The sequence below is a fragment of the Diceros bicornis genome, chromosome 6 (assembly GCF_020826845.1).
Source record: "Diceros bicornis minor isolate mBicDic1 chromosome 6, mDicBic1.mat.cur, whole genome shotgun sequence".
NCBI lineage: Eukaryota > Metazoa > Chordata > Mammalia > Perissodactyla > Rhinocerotidae > Diceros > Diceros bicornis.
The window spans coordinates 15392019-15414615 of record NC_080745.1 but is presented as its reverse complement, the minus strand read 5'-3'; the positions used below and the strand labels follow the sequence as shown (position 1 = coordinate 15414615).

Genomic DNA, 22597 nt, shown 5'->3' with positions numbered 1-22597 from the left:
GGCTTTTCATGGCCAAATTTTTGAGGAAGTGGGTGGCCAGGTCTTTCTTCCTAGTCTGTCCAGTCTACAAGCTCTGCTGAATCCTGTCCACCATGGGTGACCCTGCTGGTATTTGAAATACCAGTGGCATAGCTTTCAGCATCACAGCAACATGCAGCCACCATATGTGACAAGCAACAGATGGGTGGTGGTGTGACTCCCTGCCCAGGAAATGAACCTGGGCCGTGGCGGTGAGAGCACTAAATCTTAACCACTAGACCACCAGGGCCAGCTGAATTCTGAAATATCTCTCCTTTATTGAGTAAAAGTATGTTTGGAGTTATCCCTACCTTTGCTACGCTTGGTTTGGGAATTTCCTCCTGACAGTACGTTGGAGCAATTGCAGGGATGATAATATGTGCTTCCTTTCTCTCAGGAATCATGGTCGTGCAATCCCTAATGTCCAGAAGCTTAGAACAGCTGTTTCATGTTTTCCAGTTTTCTGGTTACTTCATGTATCTTGCCCAATTTTCCAGTTGTTTACAGTGAGACAGCAAGTCCCGCAGATGTTCATGCATGGGAGTGAAAGTCCTTTAATTCTTTATTGGGAAGTTAGTTTAATAACAATGCCCATACTTATTTATATATGCTAAAAGCAGAGCAAGAAAGATATGAGTACATCAGTTTACATTCCACAGATATTTTATTTAAAATGTATATTTTGTTCTTATGGCTGAAAAAGAAAAATATTAAGTATAGAAAACTTTAAACACATTATAATAATTACTAAGCTAAGAGTATATTTTACCTAGGATTATGATAGGTTCCAGTAAGCAAACCAACACATGCAATATTTCTCTTATAAAGCATAATTCAGTAACTCTTCACATTTGTGTTTAATGTAGTACTTATGATTATTCAAATTAATTGTGCTTTTTCAAAGTTAGATTCCTACTGCACAGTGAACAGGTCTATAACTGAATATTTTCAATAGCAATTTTAGTATCACATCAGAAACAAGAGTTTTCATATAATATTGCTACAGGAAGTTTTTTATTCTCAATTTCCAAATTGGTATATTTCCAGTCAAAGAAACCTCTGATATATGATCAAGAATGAATGATTTTGAAAGCTACAACTTATTCAAAATATTCATAAGATGTTCCAAATTATCAAACATCTGCTGCTCAATGAGATGTCACTTTATTTCTGGGTAAAAGATTTTCCATATTTATTAAGTTTCTCCTCTTCACTACTTCTGATGTATACTGAGTAAGTCAAGTAAGAAAAGGCTTCTGGACTTTCAGGATACTGACAAGAATTTCTTCTCTGTGTAAGTTCTTTGATTAGTGAACTCTGAATTCTGGTAAAAGGCTTTCCCACATCTGTAGATTCACAGGATTTCTGCTTTGTGTGTGTTTTCTGATGTGCTGTGAGAGATGACCTCTGGTAGAAGGTTTTCCCACATTTATTACATTTGTAGGGTTTCTCCCCTGTGTGAGTTCTCTGGTGTACTGTGAGGGATGACTTGTGATAAAAAGTCTTACCACATTCGTTACATTTATGAAGTTTCTCTCCTGTGTGAGTTCTCTGATGTTTACTGAGAGTTAAACATTTCTGATAAAATGTTTTCCTACACTGAATACACTCAAATGGTTTCTCCTCTTTGTGTGTTTTCTGATGTACTGTCAGGGATGACTTCTGGGAAAAAGTTTTTCCACATTCATTACATTTATAAGGTTTCTCCCCTGGGTGTATTCTCTGATGTACTATGAGAGATGACTTCTGGAAGAAGGTTTTTCCACATTCACTACATTCATTTGGTTTTTCCCCTGTGTGAGCTCTCTGATGAACACTAAGTTTTGACTTTACAGAGAAGTATTTCCCACATTCATTACATTCATAGGGTTTCTCCCCAGTATGAGTTCTCCGATGATTAACAAAATCTGGCTTTTGGGAGAAGGTTTTCCCACATTCATTACATTTCTAGGGTCTTACACCTGTGTGTATCCTTTGATGTACCACCAGGAATGAATTGTAGAGAAAAGTTTTTCCACATTCATTACACTCATAGGGTTTCTCCCCTGTGTGTGTTCTCTGATGTACACGAAGACTTGACTTCTCACAGAATTTTTTTCCACATTCATTACATTCATAGGGTTTCCCCCCTGTGTGTGTTCTCTGATGTACTGTGAGGCCTGACCTATATCTAAAGGCTTTTCTACAGTCAATGCATTCATAGGGTTTCTGCCCTGTGTGTAACCTCTGATGAACTGTGAGGCCTGACCTATTTGTGAAAGTTTTCCCACAATCAGTACATTCATAAAGTTTCTCCCCTCTGTGTATCCTATTATGCATTATGAGACATGACTTGTGGCTGAGCGTTTTTCCACACTCACTACATTCATAGAGTTTTTCTCCTATGCATGTTTGCTGATGTTTAGGAAGAACTGACATATGCCAAAAGGATCTCCCATACTATTTTCAAAAGTTTTCTTTTCTGTGTATGTTTGCTCATGTTGAGAGAGATTTGGTTTCTTGAATATTCCCCCTCCCTCATTACATTCAAAGGTTGTTTCTCCATTGTGAGTTCTCTCAATGTTAGTGGAGAGTGACTTGTTGCCAAAATTATTCCCACACTCATAGTATTTCTTCCCCATGACAACTCTATGGTGTTTACTTAGAGTTGACCTCTCACCAACAGACCTCCTCCCACAGTTATTAAAGTCACAGTGGTTCTCCCTTGTGAGAGTTCTCTGAAGGACAAGAAGGTTTGAATCATCAGAAAAGGTTTTCATATGTTCATTATATCCACAGGGCTTCTCCCATGAGCATGCTCTCTTATGGGTAATGAAGGCTTCCTCCTCACAGAAGGCTTTCCCACATTCATTATATTCAAAATATTGCTTCTGAGTTTGAATATCCTGATGTTGAAATAGGTCTTCACTTTGACTGATGGCTTTCCCATTTCTATCATATTTAAAAGGTTTATCTCTGGCATGAGAATTCTCATACTTTGTACAGAGAAGCAATTTCCTATATGCATTAAATTTATCAAGCTTCCTTACAAAGGAGTTTCTATTACTAATAATTAATTCTGAAATATAATTCAAATTCATTACATGTGATTCATATTTATCAGGTACTTTTCTCACTGGAACAGGGTTTGTGTCCACATTAAATATTTTTCCTAATACACCATTTCTCTCCTTAGTCAGTGTTTTATTGTTGACAAAATCAACTTTCCACAAATGCTGGTCTTGGTTTTCCAGGCTCTTCTCCATCAGGTCATCAACCTCCCAGAATTCTAGAAATGAGAATGATTTATCATACTTTATAAATATTAACACATTTCATCTGGAAATGGGATGTAATGTAAAAATGCCCTAGCATAGCCCAGTCTTCTGGTCTGAAAGTAATCCCAAGGGCATACTTATCTCGCTCCCATAGGATTGGACAAAACAAATAACTTGCAGTAGTGGAAAAGAGAAGAGTAATCTGCCAATAAAAACACAGTAATTTGGCACTTTAGAAATGTGACCTTCGGGCCGGCCCTGTGGCTTGGTGGTTAGGTGCGCGCGCTCCGCTGCTGGCGGCCCGGGTTTGGATCCCGGGTGCGGACCGATGTACCGCATCTCTGGCCATGCTGAAGTCGTGTCCCATGTACAGCAACTAGAAAAATGTGCAACTATGACATACAACTATCTACTGGGGCTTTGGGGGAAAAAAAGGAGGAGGATTGGCAATAGATGTTAGCTCAGAGCCGGTCTTCCTCAGCAAAAAGAGGAGGATTAGCATTGATGTTAGCTCAGGGCTGATCTTCCTCACAAAAAAAAAAAAAAAAAAGAGAGACATCTAGGAGACTTTATCAAATGGAGTTGAGCCAGAATTTTGGGCAAGAGAGAAAAATTAGGTAATACATGGTAATATTTGATGCTCATTAAAGAAGAATTTACATTTCAGGTGTTAGATAATAGGAGGCAATCATAGGCTTAAGATAAGCCTAGCTACAAGGGCTAGTAACATCAGGCTAGCAACAAGGTAAATTTACCAAGCTAAATTTTTTAAATTTAAAAAAGTCTAATTCATCAAAGCATGAACATAAGTATATGGATCTGCTTGGTGGGTGATATCAGTGGAAAGTAAGAATATGAGGATATTTAGAAGACAATTTAAAAAGGTGAAACAGGAACTGCAAGAGAACGTTAAGAGTATGATAGAGCTGGAGGACTTAAAGGGATTTCATTTTTGTCAGTTATAGTAGACCAAGTGAATAAAGAAAATAATAAATGAATGGGAAGTGACAATATAAGCTCTGTGATATATAATTTTACATTTTAGCTTTTGCTATATTGAGAAAGTAAGGATCACAATCCAAGAGGGATTTACTATAGGAGGCTCTAGAGCAAATGGGACCAATGAGATAGTGATATAACTTGAGAGTCACAAGGTTCAAGTCTCGTGAATCTGTACGGCATTGAGAATCACTTTAAGGGAGAACAGAAGATATATGAGAGAATTTTTAAGGATGCATAGAAGGAGAAGAAAGAGTCCTGGAAAACACCATCCATCCATCTAACAGATATTATGTTATTATGGGCCAATTAGGTGCCAGGCTTCACTCAAAGCACAGAGTATAGAGGTCTGGCATGGCAGACAAGATGTAAATAAGCACTTAAAGGAGGTTAAATTGACATCAATTTAAACCTTGGTGATGACTAAGACTTATAGGGAATAGAAGTGCCTCCGTAGGAAGCGAAGCAGGCCCTTGACCAGGAGGGAAAGGGTCATATGGTGAAGTAGTCATCAAAAACATGAACTTTAGAGGTATCCTCCTTTACGGCCAATCAAGACAATCAAGAAACCTGTATGGCATTGATGTAAGGAATACGTGTAACCAGGGGGCACACATTTAGTCTAACCAAAGCTTGTGGCAATAGTGACACTCAGCAGGGGGTCCATTTGCTACTTTGTAGCTACAGTCAGAGGTCTTTGAAGAGCCCATAATACCTCCCAATTAAACCAGTTGCCTAGGTCCTATAATGGAGATGGAAGTTCCACTGAATGCCTTTTCAAAAGCTCAGCAAAATGTATTCTGAGAAGTGCCTTGGTCACTATCAGTAATATCTGGTCAGTAAGGTGTGTCCTGGTGAGGCCTTGTGTTGTGGCCTTAGATCAATGTAGAGATGTCTGTTACTGATTTATATTTTGGGTATCTGTGAGGCAAGAGATTCCCAGAGGTCATTACCCCAAAGGAAAATGGGCCAATGAGTTTGTAAAAATGTACAGACGGAGCCACTTGCTGGCCAGGGCAGCCTGAAGTTTGGTCACTTATGCTGACCCCTCATGTCCTGTGTTTGATCAGGAACATCCTGGTTAAAGGGTGGAAAGCAGCAACATTCCACTGAGCTCCATTATATATAATGGTGACAATGTCATTCAAAAAGTCTAGAAACACCTATTTCTGTTCACTCATTTAATCTCAAGGGGCTCCCCAGGTAGCCGAGGAGTCTGGGAGAGGGGTGACTTCTCCATATCATGGCATCTGGCAAGAGACCAAGGACAGTGAAAGCCATCCCCTTCCTGCAGGTGGGGTATGCCAGAGGGCTCAGGTTTGGCCCCATCCTGCATCAGGGAGGCCTTACTAGGGTGTATTGAGCTTGTGGGGCACTGCTTCCATGACACAAGGCATAATGGGCAGCTGGGTTTGGAGGGTCACAAGCTCAGGACCTATAAGAGCCTCTACTTCCCAGAGAGCCCAGTACGTGGCCAGCAATTGCTGCTCTAATGGTATATGGTGCAATGCCAAAGAAGGCACTTCTTGCATCAGAAGCTCATGGGCAATTTATGGCCATCATAAGACATGAGAGGAGGTTGCCAAAGTCCCTGTAGTAAAGGAGTCTCTGAGGGCACTAATGGGATGCCCATTGTATTCCATTTTGGACAGATTCTGGAGCCTTTTGTTGAAGGGAACTGCACTCAAAGTGGGCTGATTTGCAAGTAATAGCATCAGTGAAATTAAGTAAATCAGGAATACGTTGCCTCCAGATCCCAAAGACTACTAAAAGATTCTGGATTTAACAACGTTAACATAGCAGGTACGAGGAAGGTCGATAGTCGTTTCTTGACAGGGTCAGGATGGAATGGCCCTTAGTTTACTAAGTAATTTTCAAGAATTTAACAGAGGTGGCAGGGTCTTGCACTGTGTGTGGTGGCCTTTTTGCGAGCCCTTTTCCCATATTTGCGTGTCCTTAATTAAGGAGTATGTCAAATGTATCTTCCCGGAGAAGGGTGTCATCAATGTAATGTCATACCTGTGCTCTTGGAGAAATCTGGATGCAGTTAAGATCTTACCTACAAAGATTTGCATGACAACAAGGCTACTGAGGTATCCCATGGATAGCTTGGTAGAGGTGTACTGTGTCCCTTCGGAAGTGAAGGCAAACTACAGCTGAGAGGCTGTTGAAATAGGCACTGAACAGAACATATTAGCGAAATACACAATAGCAAATTATTTACCAGTTGCCGATTGGATAAAGTCAGTAATTTCAATAACATTGGATATTGGGTATGGTGGCCTCCAGGGGTGGGACCAGGGCATTAAGGTTTCAGTAATCCACCACGAGGCACCATTCATTCTTTCCAAGTTTTTTGTGTGTGTGAGTGAGGAATATTGGCCCTAAGCTAACATCTGTTGCCAATCTTCCTCTATTTTGTACGTAGGATGCCATCACAGCATGGCTTGATGAGCAGTGTGCAGGTCTGCACCCAGGATCCGAACCTGCAAACCCCAGGCCGCCGAAGTAGAGCACGCAAACTTAACCACCATGCCACCGGCTCCTCTTTCCAGGTTTAAGAAGAGGCCAACTTGGGTTGTTAAATGGAGATGCAGTGGTGATAATCACTCCTTCAGTTTATGTTTTACATAAGAAATTTCAATTCTTAAAGGCCCTGCTTTCATTTACATTGGCTCCATTAACCATTTTAATTGGGGGGGGTCCACGGGGTCCCATTTTGTCAAGCCAAGTTGTAAGCGCCAAAGACTGATTTAATTTTATTACTCATTGATTCAGAGCATCCATGCCCACTATGGGATATTTCAAGACAATGGGTACTATGACCATGGGGAATTTAGGCAAGCCAATAGTTCTTTTTTTTTTTTTTTTTTTTCTCTTAACCATGTTAATTTATTTTCACTCCTAAATGGGTAAAAACTATAAACACGAGGAAGGTAGCTATTAGAAATCATATTCTATTGATAAAATATCATTAATTTTTTTTAACTTTTTGTTTATTGCAGTAACCTTGGTTTATAACATTGTATAAATTTCAGGTGTACCTCATCTTACTTCTATTTCTGCATAGATTACATCACATTCACCACCCAAATACTAATTAGAACCCATCATCACACACATGTGCCAAATTATCCCTTTTGACCTCCTCCCTCCCCCCTTCCCCTCTGGTAACCACCAATCCAATCTCTGTCTCTATGTATTTGTTTATTGTTGTTATTATCTACCACTTAATGAGGGAAATCATACGGTATTTGACCTTCTCCCTCTGACTTATTTCATTTTGCATAATACCCTCACATGGCAAGCCAATATTTCTGAGGGTTAAAGTGAAGCATACCTATTTGGCCTCTATTTTACATTCAGTAACTCCAATATTATACAAAGTACCATGTTTAAATTTAGTGGAATCTTCAGATATAAGTATAATTTGAGCCCTACTATTGATTAAGGTCATCAAGGTTTACCAACTAGGGCGTTTCAGCAGATGTTCAAGTTAATTCAGAATCTATATTGTAGAGGCACAAAAGCCAATCAGCACCCTTTTATCTTTTTATTATATAAATTCTTTTAGCAAATTATGAATTTCCAATTGGGTTAAATTCTGGATCTTTGCTTTAGGGTTTTTTGTGGTTGTTTTCTCCCCGTGTCCATTATAAATTTCTTACTCTAGAAAGCCTCCAATCACTATCAGCAGGGTTAGAGGCCTCCCTCAATGATTGCTTTATATGGTTTAAGGACCCCAGGCTTAAGTCAGGTTTGAAATAATCCCCTCTCTGTGCCACAGGGTGCCATGTGGCAGTTTTTTTCCCTATGACTCTGAAGATCAAGATTTTTGTTGTGACAGAGGCACAGGCAGCAGAGTGATGCAGTGGAAACACGGTGGGCCCAGAGCCCAGAGGTCAATGGAGTGAAACCATCCTCTGCTACAGTCCAGTCTTTTCCACCACATGGGCTTCTTTCTTTTTCTCACTGTACAAATTCCCTAAGAATATTTTGGGTTTCTAGCCAAATAAAGCTGCAATTTTCAGTTTCACTCTCTGTCTGATCACCATGCAGACCTGCTGAGTGGTTACAGGGAAAGGTTCTGGAGTCTGGTGATCCACTTGTAGGCAGCTGCCTCTTCCAACAGGGAGGGCCAGTCAATCTCTCCACGGTCAAGGTCCACCCAGGAAGGTCATTTTGTCTATGGCCCAGGTGGGGGCCAATAAGCCCTATGATCACAAAAGTAGTCCTTTAGCATGTTGGTAAGCAACATGCTAAGCAAAGCCCAAGTGCACTGCCTAGGGGTTTTGCTTGGGGAGAGCAGTTGTGTTACCTCTTCGAGTGTTTGGGCTAGTACCAAATGCTCCTTCCCATTTTCTTTCTTCATCAGCCCCTTGGCCACAGGGACCGTGAATATGCACCTGATACCTTTGGGGATCAGGAGAGCATGCACAACATGCAGCATGGAAAGCAGCAGCACAGGAAATGTGGCAAGGCCACTACTCTAGCCTGAACAACAACAAGTCTGGGTAGGCAATCAGGGTGCCATTTTATTCTCCCTGGAGTGGTGGTCTCCTTCCTTTCCACAAACCTCACAAAGGACCAGACCCATCCCGGGGATGCAAAATCATAAACAATATCTGCATGGTGTCCCCAACCAGCCAATGACAGTCACTAGACTAGACACAGTAGAGAGATATAGCCCTACTTTTGGTAAGCCAAACTCAAGCACTAACTGGTTAAGGTGCTGTGTTATTGCTGCCTTTCTAAGAGGGAGTCTCAGAGACCACATGCCAAACCCAACAGCACAGGAGCAATGGTAAAGTCGAATAACAGCAATTCTCATGTTGGAGACAAGAGCCTTTTAGATTGGGAAAAGATAATAACAACCAATGAAGACAACACAGTGCCGTGCAGATCGAAGAACAAGCCCACCAACAATTGGTAGTTCAGTCCCAGGCAACCTTCACTGTTATCATAGAACCAGTTAATTAAAGCTGACCAGGTGTCTTTGGTCATTACTGAGCTACCCTGTTCATGATGCCAGTTGTTTTAATCACCTCTGCTTTGCTACATTTGCAAGGCAGAGATTCCTGCCCTAGGGTTATGGGATAGCTAAATACACTTAACACTGAATAGATGAGATCAATGGCAGTTTATTAGTCACATATATGCAAAGCCCGTGAGAGGACAACACGCCAGGCAAGGCCCGATGGGTGTTGCACTTGGGAACAGAGTGAACAACCAGGGGCTGTGGGAGGCATGTTTTGAACTACCAAGAGAGTGGGATGCCCGCTGGATCCCAACGGAGGATGTGACTGCTTGTTTGAACAATTTCAAGGGCTGGCAGGGAACTGTAATGCACCACTCACAGATAAGCAGGAACTGTCCTGGTCCTTTTGATAAGGATTGTTTGACTAGGAGCCCTTATCCACAGGAGCAGAAGGGGAAAGGGAACATGTAGTCACTCCATCACTAATGGATGTGCCCAACAAGAAATGCTACAGGGAATCCTTCAAGATGACGTGAAAGTATGCTTTCACTCAGTAACTCAAATCCAAAGGAAGAAATAAAGAACACTGGTAAAGGGAACTACATAGGTAAATATAAAAGTCAGCATTAATGTGTTTTTGGTCACTAACTCCTCTTTTTTTCCTATACATTTTAAAGAATATACAACAATAATTATAAGTCAATATTGATAGGCACACAATGTATAAAAGTGTAATTTATGACATTAACAACATAAGGGAAGACAGAGCTATACAGAAGCAGAGTTTTTGTACATTATTGATATTAATTTAGTAATAATTCAAACTAGACTGTTATAAATTAAAATGTTACCTGTAATCCCCATGGCAACCACTAAGAAAATAACTTAAAAATATATAGTAAAAGAAACGAAAAGGGATTCAAAATGGTACATAAGAAAACATGTATCTAAAATAAAAGAAGGCAGTAATGGAGGAATTTAAGAACAAAAAAGATATAAGACATACAGAAAACAATGAACTCAATGGCAGAAGTCCTTCATTTATCTGAATCAATTTAAATGTAATCAATTAAACTCATCAATTAAAAGACATACTTAGCAGAATGGATAAAATGAACAAACAAAAAACATGATCCAACTACATGCTACTTACAAGACACTCATTTTAGACCCAAAGATGTAACGAGGTTAAAAGTGAATGGATAGAAAAAGATATTCCATGAAAATAGTAACAAAAAGAGAGCTGGGGTGCCTATACTAATACCAAATTTTAAGTCAAAATTTCTTACAAGAGACAAAGAAGGACATTTTATAATGATAAAAGAGTCAATTCATCAAGAAGATATAATAATTATAAACACATGCACACCCAATGACAGAGCTCCCAAAATGAATGAATCAAACACTGACAGAATTGAAAAGAGAAATACACAGGTCTACAATACAGTTGGAAACTTTTAATACCTCACTTCAACAATGGATAGCACATCTAGACAGAAGATCAACAAGGAAACAGAGAACTTGAACAACACTATAAACCAACTAAATCTAACAGACATAGAAAACACTCCACCAAACAATAGTAGAATATATATTCTTTTAAAGTGCACATGGAACATTCTCCAGGATAAACCACATTAGGCCATAAAACAATTCTCAAAAAGTTTAAAAAGATCAAATAACACAAAGTATCTTCTCCAACCACAATGGAATGAAACTAGAAAACAAAAAAAAAAGAATGAAAGCTAGAAAAATCATAGATATGTGGAAATTAAACAACACATTCTTATACAACTGATGGGTGAAAGAAGTCAAAAGGGAAATTAAAAAATACAGGCACACCCCAGAGATACTGCAGTTTCAGTTCCAGATGGCCATAATAAAGCAAATATCGCAATAAAGTGAGTCACACGAATTTTGGGGTTTCCCAGTGCATATAAAAGTTATGTTCACACTACACTGTGGCCTATTAAGTGTGCAATAGCATTATGTCTAAAAAAACAATGTACATACCTTAATTTAAAAATACTTTATTGCTAAAAAATGCTAACCATCATCTGAGCCTTCAAGCACCTCATAATCTTTTTGCTGGTGGAGAGTCTTCTAAAACATTCAGTATCTGTGAAGCATGATAAAGCAAAGCACAATAAAATGAGGTATGCCTGTACCCAAGACAAACGAAAATGAAAACACAACATACGAAAATTTATGAAAGGCAGCAAAAACAGTAATCAAGAGGGAAATTTATAGCTGTGAACACCAAAACTAAAAAAAGATCTCAAATCAACAACCACCTTAAGCATTTAGAAAAAGAAGAGCAAACTAAACCCAAAGCCAGAAGAAGGAAGGAAATAACAAGTAATGGAGCAGAGATAAATGAAATTGAGAATAAAAAACAATGGAGAGAATCAATGAAACCAAAAGTTGGTTCTCTGAATAGATAACAAAATTGACAAACCATTAGCTAGACAGACCAAGAAAAAGAGAGAGAAGACTCAAATCACTAAAATCAGAAAAGGAAATGGAGACATTATAAGTAAATACTATGAATAATTGTGTGCCAACAAATTACATAATCTAAATAAAATTTCAAAAATTTCTAGAAAGAAACAAACTACCAAACTGACTTAAGAAGAAATAGAAAATAAGAATAGACTCATTATAAGATATTGACTCAGTAAGCAACAAACTTCCAACAAAGGTCAGCTTAAGACCAGATGACTTCACTGGTAAATTATGCCAAACAAAGAAGAATTAACACCAATCCTTCCCAACCTCTTCCAAAAATCAGAGAAAAGAACACTTCCTAACTCATTATAATAGGTCAACATTACTCTGACACTAAAGTCACACAAAGACATCACAAGAAAACTATACACCAATATCCCCTATAAACATAGATGCAAAATCCTCAACAAAATACTAACAAACCCAATTCAGCAGCAAAGGATTATATACCATGACTACATGGGATTTCTCTCAGGAATTAAAAAGGTGGTTCAATGTTAAAAAAAAAAATCAATCAATGTAATATGCTGTATTAATAGAATAAGGGGGAAACACCATGATCATCTCAACTGATACAGAAAAAGTATCCGACAAAATCCAACGTCCTTTTATGATAAAAACACTGAACAAACTGGGAATAGAATGGAACTTCCTCAACATGGTAAAGAAAATCTAGGAAAAATCCACAGTCAATATCATACTAATGGCAAAAGATTGAAAGCTTTCTCCCTTACCTCAGGAACAAGACAAAAATGTCTGCTCTCACCGCTTCTGTTTAGACGCTGTAATGGAAGTTCTAGACAGGGCAATTTAGTAAGAAAAAATAATAATAAAAGGGATTCAGATAGGAAAGGAAAAAGTAAAACTATCTCTATTTACAGATGACATGATCTTATATACAGAAAATCCTAAAGAATCCAAAATAAAAACTATAAGAGCTAATAAATTCAGCAAAGTTGCAGGATACACACAAGACCAACAAACAAAAACCAACTGTCTTTCTATATACTAGCAACGAATAATCCAAAAATTAAATTAAGAATTATATTTATGATAACATCAAACAAATAAGATATTTAGGAGTAAATTTAACCAAGATGGTATAAGACGTGTACACTGGAAACTACAAAACATTGGTGAAAGAAACTAAATATCTAAATAAATGAAAAGATATCCTGTGTTCATGGATTGGAAGACTTAATATTGTTAAGATAGCAATACTCCCTCAAAGGGATCTACACATTCAATGCAATCCTTATCAAAATTCTAAATATGCCTTTTTTGCAGAAATGAACAAGCTGATTCTAAAATTCATATGAAATTGCAATGGATACAGAAGAGCTAAAATAATATTGAAAATAAGAGGACGGTGTCAAGATGGCAGCATAGGTGGACTCTGAACTCACCTCCTCCCACAGACATGACAAATTTACAACTACTCTTGGAACAATTACCCCTAAGAGAGAACTGAAAAAGATCCCCCACAACAACAGACAGTGCTGACTGAGATGGAAGAGGCAGAAATTCCTTTCTGTAGAGAAAAAAGCCACCTCCTAGCTGCAGGGCTTCATGGCCGGCCAGGAGCAATCTTAAGGTACAAAGCTTTTCCTGGAGAAGTAGGGGATCTGAGCAGGGGAGCGTTACTACTATAAGAAGCTTTTGGACCCAGCACAACCGAGACAAGTGTCATAATTTCCGGCTTTGCTGCCTATTAACAACAACAGGGAATATCCCGCTTCTGATAGAAAAGCTATCAGATATAAGGGGGAAAAAAGCCTGCTCTTAAAGGGCCCACACACAAATTCACCCATTTCGGAAAGCAACCTAAAATCACCAGAAAGAAAGGTGCACAGTCCTTTGGTGAAAAGAGACTCACTTGATAGGCTCTGAGCACATCTCAGTGAGAAGTGAGACCTCCTCCAGGCTGGGACCACCTCCCAGGGTCTGAGACATTGGCGGCAGCCATTATTGTGACCTAGTACAGGTGTGCTGACACAGACACTGGCAGATGCCATTGGAGCACTTCCCCTGGCCTTTTGGCGCAGGGGTCTGCCCCACCTACTAGAGCACTGATTTAATGCAGCTTAGCCAGGGCAGGCAGCCTGCCCTAGGGAATGGCCCCACCCAAGAGCAAGCCCTCGGGCAACTTATGGGCCCGCACAGATGGGGTGCCTGGAACTTCTGCAGACACGCAAGTGGGTCTGCCTCTGTGGGGCAGGGCGTGCACGAGGGGCAGGCCTGCGTTGGTGGAGTGTGTGGGGCCTCTGCAGTGTGATGAATGGATCTGCTTCAGTGAGCTGGGGCATGTGCACATGGCAGGACTATGTTGACGGGGTGTGTGGGCCTGCAGGCAGTGGGGCTTGTCAGCTGCAGAAGACTTGTGCTTCTCAAACAGCCACATAGGGGATTGGCCCCACCTTCCAAAGCTTGAGACAATTGGATGCTCACATGCCTGGGGCTGGTCCAACATAGCTGCAATCCTGAGAGAGCTGACAACAGCCTTCCAGGCTGGAGACCTATAGCAATTGTAAGCCCCTGAGCCTACCAACCAGCCACAGTGGGGGCCTATGCACTTAACAGAAAAACTCCAAAAGGAATGTGCTATTAGACCTTGGAGTCAACTGTGCTGGGGCTCTCCATGCCCAATAAAGCAACCGAAGGGACCATAGCAGCCACATGCGGCTGAGCATTACAACCAGCAGGACAGGGGGACAGCCTAGCCTCCCCGGACACCTGCAGTAAAAGCAATGCTGCCATTACAGAAGGACACACATAGTGCACACAGGGCTGGAACATTTGGAACTGGCGATGAGAGGGAAGCACACTGCTGGGCCTCTAGGCATCACTTACATAAGGCCGCCTCGCCAACACTGTGAGACGTAGCTGATCTACCTAATACATAGACACAAGCATAGAGAAAGAGGCAAAGTGAGGAGACAAAGGAATATGTTCCAAATAAGGGAACAGGACAAAAACAGAAAAAAAACAAACAAAACAGAGATAAACAACCTACCTGACAAAGAGTTCAAACACAGAGTCATAAGGATGCTCACTGATCTTGGGAGAAGAATGGATGAACTCAGTCAGAAGTTCAACAAAGAACTGGAAAATATAAAAAAAAAAAACAATTAGAAATGAAGAACACAATACTGGAAATCAAAAATTCACTAGAAGGACTCAGTAGCAGAGTAGATGATACAGAAGAACGGATCAGTACACTGCACGAAAGATTACAGGAAATCACCTAAGCTGAACAGATAAAAGAAAAAAGAATCAAAAAGAATGAGGACAGTCTAAGGGACCTCTGGGACAACATCAAGTGCACTAACATCGTGTGATGGGTATCCCAGAAGGAGAAAAGAGAGACAAAGGGGCAGAGAATCTATTTGAAGAAATAATAGCTGAAAACTTTCCTAACCTAAGGAAGGAAATGGACATCAAGGTACAGGAAGCACAGAGAGCACCAAACAACATAAACCCAAAGAAGCCCACACCAAGACACATTATAATTAAAATGTCAAGAATTAAAGATAAAGAAAGAATCCTAAAAGCTGCAAGGCAATGGCAACAAGTTACATACAAAGGAAACCCCATAAGGCTATCAGCTGACTTCTCAGCAGAAACCTTACAGGCTAGAAGGGAGTGACATAATATATTTAAAGTGCTGAAAAGAAAAAATCTATAGCCAAGAATACTCTACCCAGCAAGGTTATCATTCAGAATGGAAGGAGAGGTAAAGAGTTTCCCAGACAAGCAAAAACTAAAGGAGTTTATCACCAAGAAAGCAGCCTTACAGGAAATGCTAAAGTGACTTATGTAAGTGGGAAAGAGAAGACCACAAATAGGAATAAGAAAATTATCCAAAAAATTAATAAATAAAATAAATCACAGGTAAAGGCAAATAAACAGCAAAGGTAGCAGATCAACCACCTATGAAGCTAATATGAAGGTCAAAAGACAAAAGTACTAAAATTATCTATTTCCATGATAAGAGGGTAACGGATACACAGGCACAAAAAGAGTTTAGATAGGATATCAAAAACCTAAAATGTGGGAGGAGGGGAATAAAAGAGTAGAGCTTTTAGAAAGAGATCAAACTAAAGAGACCATCAACTTAATATAGATTGCTATAACATACATTATTATATATGAACCTCATGGGAGTCAATAAATACACAACAAATTAAGAGAAAGGAACTCAAACATAATATTAAAGAAAGCAATCAAACCACAAGGGAAGAGAGCAAGAGAAGAAGAAAGGAACAGAGAAGAACTACTAAAAGAAAAAAGTAACAAAATGGCAATAAGTACATTCTTATCAATAGCTACTTTAAATGTCAGTGGACTAAATCCTCCAATCAAAAGGCACAGGGTGGGGGGCCGGCCCGGTGGCGCAAGCGGTTAAGTGCGCGCGCTCCGCTGCGGCGGCCCGGGGTTCGCTGGTTCGGATCCCGGGCGCGCACCGACGCACTGCTTGGTAAGCCATGCTGTGGCGGCGTCCCATATAAAGTGGAGGAAGATAGGCACAGATGTTAGCCCAGGGCCGTCTTCCTCAGCAAAAAAAGAGGAGGATTGGCGGATGTTAGCTCAGGGCTGATCTCCTCACAAAAAAAAAAAAAAAAAAAAAAAAAAGGCACAGGGTGGCTGACTGGACAAAAGAGCATGACCCATTTATATGCTGCATACAAGAGACAATCTTCAGACCTAAAGACACTCACAAACTGAAAGTGAACGGATGGAAAGAGATACTCCATGCAAATGGCAGTGAAAAGAAAGCTGGAGTAGCAATAGTTATCTCAGACAAAATAAACTTTAAAATAAAAACTGTAACAAGAGACAAAGAAGGGCACTCCATAATGATCAAGGGAACAATCCAACAAAAGGAGATAACGCTTGTAAATATCTAGGCACCCAACATAGCAGCACCTAAATACGTAAAGCATTTATTAACAGATATAAAAGGAGAAATAGACAGTAACACAATAATAATAGAGGACTTTAACACTCCACTTATATCAATGTATAGATCATCCAAACAGAGTATCAATAAAGAAACATTGACCTTAAATGACATATTTGACCAGCCGTACTTAGTAGATATATACAGAACATTCCATCCAAAAACCGAAGAATGCACATTCTTTTCAAATGCACGTGGAACGTTCTCCAGGACAGCGCACATATTAGGCCACAAAACAAGTCTCCATAAATTTAAGAAGACTGAAATAATACCAAGCATCTTTCCTGACCACGATGGTATGAAACTAGAAAACTGGAAAAGCCACAAATATGTGGTGATTAAACAAAATGCTACTGAACAACTATTGGGTCCATGGAGAAATCAAAGGAGAAATCAAAAAATACCTGGAGACAAATGAAAATACAACATGCCAAAATTTATGGGATACAACAAAAGGAGTACTAAGAGAGAAATTTATAGCAATACAGGCATACCTCAACAAACAAGAAAAATCTGAAATAAACAATCTAAGAGTGCACCTAATGGAACCAGAAAAGAAGAACAAACAAAGCCCAAAATCAGTAGAAGGAAGGAAATAATAAAAATTAGAGGGGAAATAAATGAAGTAGAGACTAAAAAAACAAGAGAAAATACCAACGAAACTAAGAGCAGGTTCTTTGAAAAGACAAACAAAATTGACAAACTTTTAGCTAGACTCACCAAGAAAAAAAGGGAGAAGACTCAAATAAACAAAATCAGAAACAAACGAGGAGAAATTTCAAGGGATACCTCAGACACACAGAAGATTATAAGAGAATATTATGAAAAGCTATATGCCAACAAATTGGATAATCTAAAAGAAATGGATAAATTCTTAGAATCATACAACCTTCCAAAACTGAATCAAGAAGAAATAGAGACTCTGAATAGATCCAGTACCAGTAAGCAGATCGAAACAATAATCAAAAACCTCCCCAAAAATAAAAGTCCAGGACCAGATGGCTTCCCTGGTGAATTCTACCAAACGTTTGAAGAAGACTGAATACTTATGCTTCTCAAACTCTTCCAAAAAACTGAAGAGGTGGGGAAGCTTCCTAACTCGTTCTACAAAGCCAACGTTACCCTGATACCAAGACAAGGAACACAAAAAAAGAAAATTACAGGCCAATATCACTGATGAACATCAATGCAAAAATCCTCAACAAAATACTAGGAAATCAAATGCAACAATACATTAAAAAAGATCATACACCATGATCAAGTGGGATTTATTCCAGGGATGCAAGGATGGTTCAACATCCACAAATCAATCAACGTGATACACCACATTAATAAAATGAAGAATAAAAATCACATGATCATCTCAAAAGATGCAGAGAAAGCATTTGACAAGATACAGCATCCATTTATGATAAAAACCCTGAATAAAACAGGTATGGAAGCAAAGTATCGCAACATAATAAAGTCCATATATGATAAACCCACAGCTAATATCATTCTCAATGGAGAAAAACTGAAAGCTATCCCTTCAAGAACAGGAACCAGACAAAGATGCCCACTTTCACCACTCTTATTTAACATAGTATTAGGAGTCATAGCCAGAGCAATGAGGCAAGAAAAAGAAACAAAGGGATCCAAATTGGAAAGGACGAACTGAAACTGTCACTATTTGCTGATGACATGATTTTATATATAGAAAACCACAAAGAATCCACCAAAAACCTGTAGAAATAATAAATGACTATGGTAAAGTTGCAGGATACAAAATCAACATACAAAAATCAGTTGCATTTCTACACACTAACAACGAAGTAGCAGAAAGAGAAATTAAGGATACAATCCCATTTACAACTGCAACAAAAAGAATAAAATACCTAGGAATAAATTTAACCAAAGAGGTGAAAGAGCTGTACACGGAAAACTACAAAACACTGTTGAAAGAAATTGAAGACACAAAGAAATGGAAAGACATTCTGTGCTCTTGGATTGGAAGAATTAACATAGTTAAAATGTCCAAACTTCCTAAAGCAATCTACAGATTCAGTGCAATCTCTATCAAAGTCTCAATGACATTTTTCACAGAAATAGAACAAAGAATCATAAAATTTATATGGAACAACAAAAGAATCAGAATAGCCAAAGGAATCCTGAGAAAAAAGAACAAAGCTGGAGGTATCACACTCCCTGATATCAAAATATACTACAAAGCTATAGAAACAAAACAGCATAGTACTGGCACAAAAACAGAGACACAGATCAATGGAACAGAATCAAGAGCCCAGAAATAAACCCACACATCTATGGACAGATAATTTTCGACAAGGGAGCCAAGAACATACAATGGAGAAAGGAAAGTCTCTTCAATAAGCAGTAGTAGCCTCTACAACTATGATACACAACTATGTACCAGGTCTTTGGGGAGAAAAAAGAAAAAAAGAAGAAGAAGATCGGCAACAGATATTAGCATAAGGCCAATCTTCCCAAAAGAAAAAAAAAATAGTGCTAGGAAAACTGGACAGCCACGTGCAAAAGAATAAAAGTAGACCATTATCTTATAGCATGCACAAAAATTAACTCAAAATGGATTAAAAACTTGAATGTGAGACCTGAAACCATGAAAATTCTAGAAGAAAACACAGGCAATACGCCTTTCGACATCAGTCTTAGCAGCATATTTTCAAGTACCATGTCTGACCAGGCAAGGGAAACAGAAATAAAAATAAACAAATGGGACTACATCAAACTTAAAAGCTTCTGCACAGCAAAGGAAACCATCAACAAAATGAAAAGACAACCTAACAATTGGGAGAAGATAGTTGCAAACCATATATCTGATAAGGGGTTAAAATCCAAAATATATAAAGAACTCATACACCTCAACAACAAAAAAACTAACAACCCAATTAAAAAATGGGCAAAATATCTGAATGGACACTTCTCCAAAGAAGATATACAGATGGCCAACAGGCACATGAAAAGATGTTTAACATCACTAATTATCAGGGAAATGCAAATCAAAACTACAATGAGATATCACCTCACGCCCATCAGAATGGCTATAATTAACAAGACAGGAAATAACAAGTGTTGCAGAGGATGTGAAGAAAAGGGAACTCTCATACACTGCTGGTGGGAGTGCAAACTGGTGCAGCCACTATGGAAAACAGTATGGAGATTCCTCAAAAAATAAAGAATAGAACTACCATACGATGCAGCTATTCCACTGCTGGGTATTTATCCAAAGAACATGAAAACACAAATGCGTAAAGACATATGCACCCCTATGTTCACTGCAGCATTATTCACAATAGCCAAGACTTGGAAGCAACCTAGGTGCCCATCAAGGGACGAATGGATAAAGATGTGGTATGCTACTCAGCCATAAGAAACGATGAAATCTGGCCATCTGTGACAACATGGATGGACCTTGAGGGTATTATGCTAAGCAAAATAAGTCAGAGGGAGAAAGTCAAATACCATATGATCTCACTCATAAATAGAAGATAAAAATAACAACAAACAAACACATAGAGACAGAGATTCGAGTGGTGGTTACCAGAGGGGAAGGGGGAAGGAGGTGGGTGAAAGGGGTGACTAGGCACATGTACATGGTGATGGATTTTAATCAGTCTTTGGGTGGTGAACATGATGTAATCTACACAGAAATCAAAATAAAATGATGTACACCTGAAATTTATATAATGTTATAAACCAATGTTACCACAATAAAAATAAATAAATAAAAAATAAGAACAAAGTTGGAGTACTCACACTTCTCAATTGCAAAACTTACTACAAAGCTACATTAATTAAAACGGCATGGTACTGGTACAAGGATAGACATATAGATCAACGGAATAGAGCATTACAATAAATTATAACATCAAGGAGACAAGAAATAAGCCCACACATCTATGGCCAATCAATTTTCAACAATGGTGCCAAGATCATTCAATGGGGAAAGAACAATCTCTTCAACAAATGGTAGTGGGATAACTGGATATCCACATGCAAAAGAATGAAGCTAGATCTCTCCCTTATATCGTATACAAAAATTAACTCAAAATGGATCAAAGATCTAGATATAAAAGTTAAAATTATAAAACTCTTAGAAGAAAACGTATTGGTAAACCTTTATGACCATGGATTTGGCAAAGGATTCTTAGATTTACACCAAAAGCACAAGCAACAAGAGAAAACACGTTAAGTTGGACTTCACAAAAATTAAAAGCTTTTATGCATCAAAAGACTATCTGAAAAGTGAAAACATAACCCAAAAAATGGGAAAAATATCTACAAATCATATATCTGATAAGAGTCTAGTATTCAGAATATATAAAGACCACTTACAACTCAATAACAAAAAGACAAATAACCCAGTTGAAAAATAGGCAAAAGACTTGATTAGACATTTCTCCCAACAGATACGCTAATGGTCAATAAGCACATGACAGATGCTAAACACCATTAGTCATTAAGGAAATGCACACCAAAACCATAATGTGATATAACTTCACACCCACTAGAATGGCTACACAGTTGGCTCTCCTTATCCACAGGTTTTGCATCCATGTATTCAACCAACTGCAGATTGGTTCAATTTATGGTTGGTTGAATCCATGGATGTGAAACTTGAGGATACAGCGGTCCAACTGTATTCATTGTACTACCCATTGTATTACTCATACATGGGGTAGTACTACCCCATATGGGACTTGAGCATTTGCGAATATTGGTATCCACTGGGGTTCCTGGAACCATTTCTCCAAGGATACCAAGGGATGACTGAAATCAAAAAAAAGAAAGTTACAAGTGTGTCAAAAGTGGAACCCTCATACATTAGTGGCTGGAGTGTAAAACGGTGCAGCCACTACAGAAAACAATTTGGTAGTTGTTCCTATAACAGTTAAACATAAAATTTCCATATGACCCAATAATTCCACTCCTAAATATATAGCCAATAGAAGTGAACATAAGTGTTAAACCAAAGACTTGTACATTGATATTCACAGCAGCAGCATTATTGGTAACAGCCAAAAAGTGGAAACAACCCAAACGTCTATCAACTGATGAATGGATAAACAAAATGCTGTATATCCATACAATTGAATATTATTAAGCCATAAAAAGGAAGTACTGATATAAGCTACAGCATGGATAAAACTTGAAAACATTACGCTAAGTGAAAGAAGCCAGACATAAAAGACCACATAGTGTATGATTCTACTTATATGAAATGTCCAGCATAAGCAAATCTATAGAGAGAAAAAGCAGATTAGTGATTGCCAGGGGCTGATGGGAGGGGAAAGTGAACAGTGATTGCTTATTGGGTACAGGGTTTCTTTTGGGGTGATGAAAATATTCCAGAGTTACACAGCAGTGATGATTAAACAACACTGTGAGTGTACTAGAAGTAACTAAATTATATACTTCAAAATGGTTAAAACTGTAAATTTTATATGAATTTTGATTCAATAAAAAAAATTTAGTCTTAATTACAGAAGCATTACAATAAATTTTAACATCTAGGAGACCTAGTTCCCCTTCCTGTCTCTTTTTCTTATTCTTGTTATTCCATACCAAATTTTAGAATTATGACATTAAATGCTAAAAACAACCACCAAATGAAATCTCAAAAAAAACTAAACTAAAATGGTGAGGACTTGGATTGGAATGCATGGAATCTACAGGTAACTTTAGAGGGGGGCTTGACGACTTGATGATATTATTGAATGTTCCCTATCCCCATATTTAGGTTTCCTTTAATATCTTTCAATACATTTTTCTTATCTTCCGCATTAAAGGTCTTGCTATTGTGAATGGTTTAAATTCTTTGAAATGTGTTTTCTAAAGATTATTGCCACTCAGAAATGTAAT

At 38.6% G+C, this 22597-nt stretch overlaps 2 protein-coding genes across 3 annotated transcripts in view; both read right to left on the bottom strand.

Moving 5' to 3' along the window:
* Positions 1-589: 589 nt before the first annotated feature.
* Positions 590-22597, bottom strand: part of LOC131406980 (putative zinc finger protein 487) — a 35836-nt gene continuing 13828 nt past the window's right edge. The window contains exons 5-7 of one of the 2 annotated variants that reach the window (XM_058542929.1): positions 14774-14862; positions 8327-8488; positions 590-3286 (exon numbers count right to left, since the gene is read on the bottom strand). In XM_058542929.1, coding sequence (XP_058398912.1) covers positions 2400-3286; positions 8327-8488; positions 14774-14801 — 1077 coding nt within the window. In that variant the 5' untranslated portion in view covers positions 14802-14862 and the 3' untranslated portion in view covers positions 590-2399. The remainder of the gene's footprint in view (positions 3287-8326; positions 8489-14773; positions 14863-22597) is intronic. The other variant, XM_058542930.1, reaches the window with a different exon arrangement.
* Positions 1183-2337, bottom strand: LOC131406890 (zinc finger protein 33B-like). Its single transcript, XM_058542754.1, has 2 exons — positions 1978-2337; positions 1183-1929 (listed from the first exon to the last, which is right to left on the bottom strand). Exons 1-2 carry the CDS (start codon positions 2335-2337, stop codon positions 1183-1185), a joined length of 1107 nt encoding a protein of 368 aa, XP_058398737.1.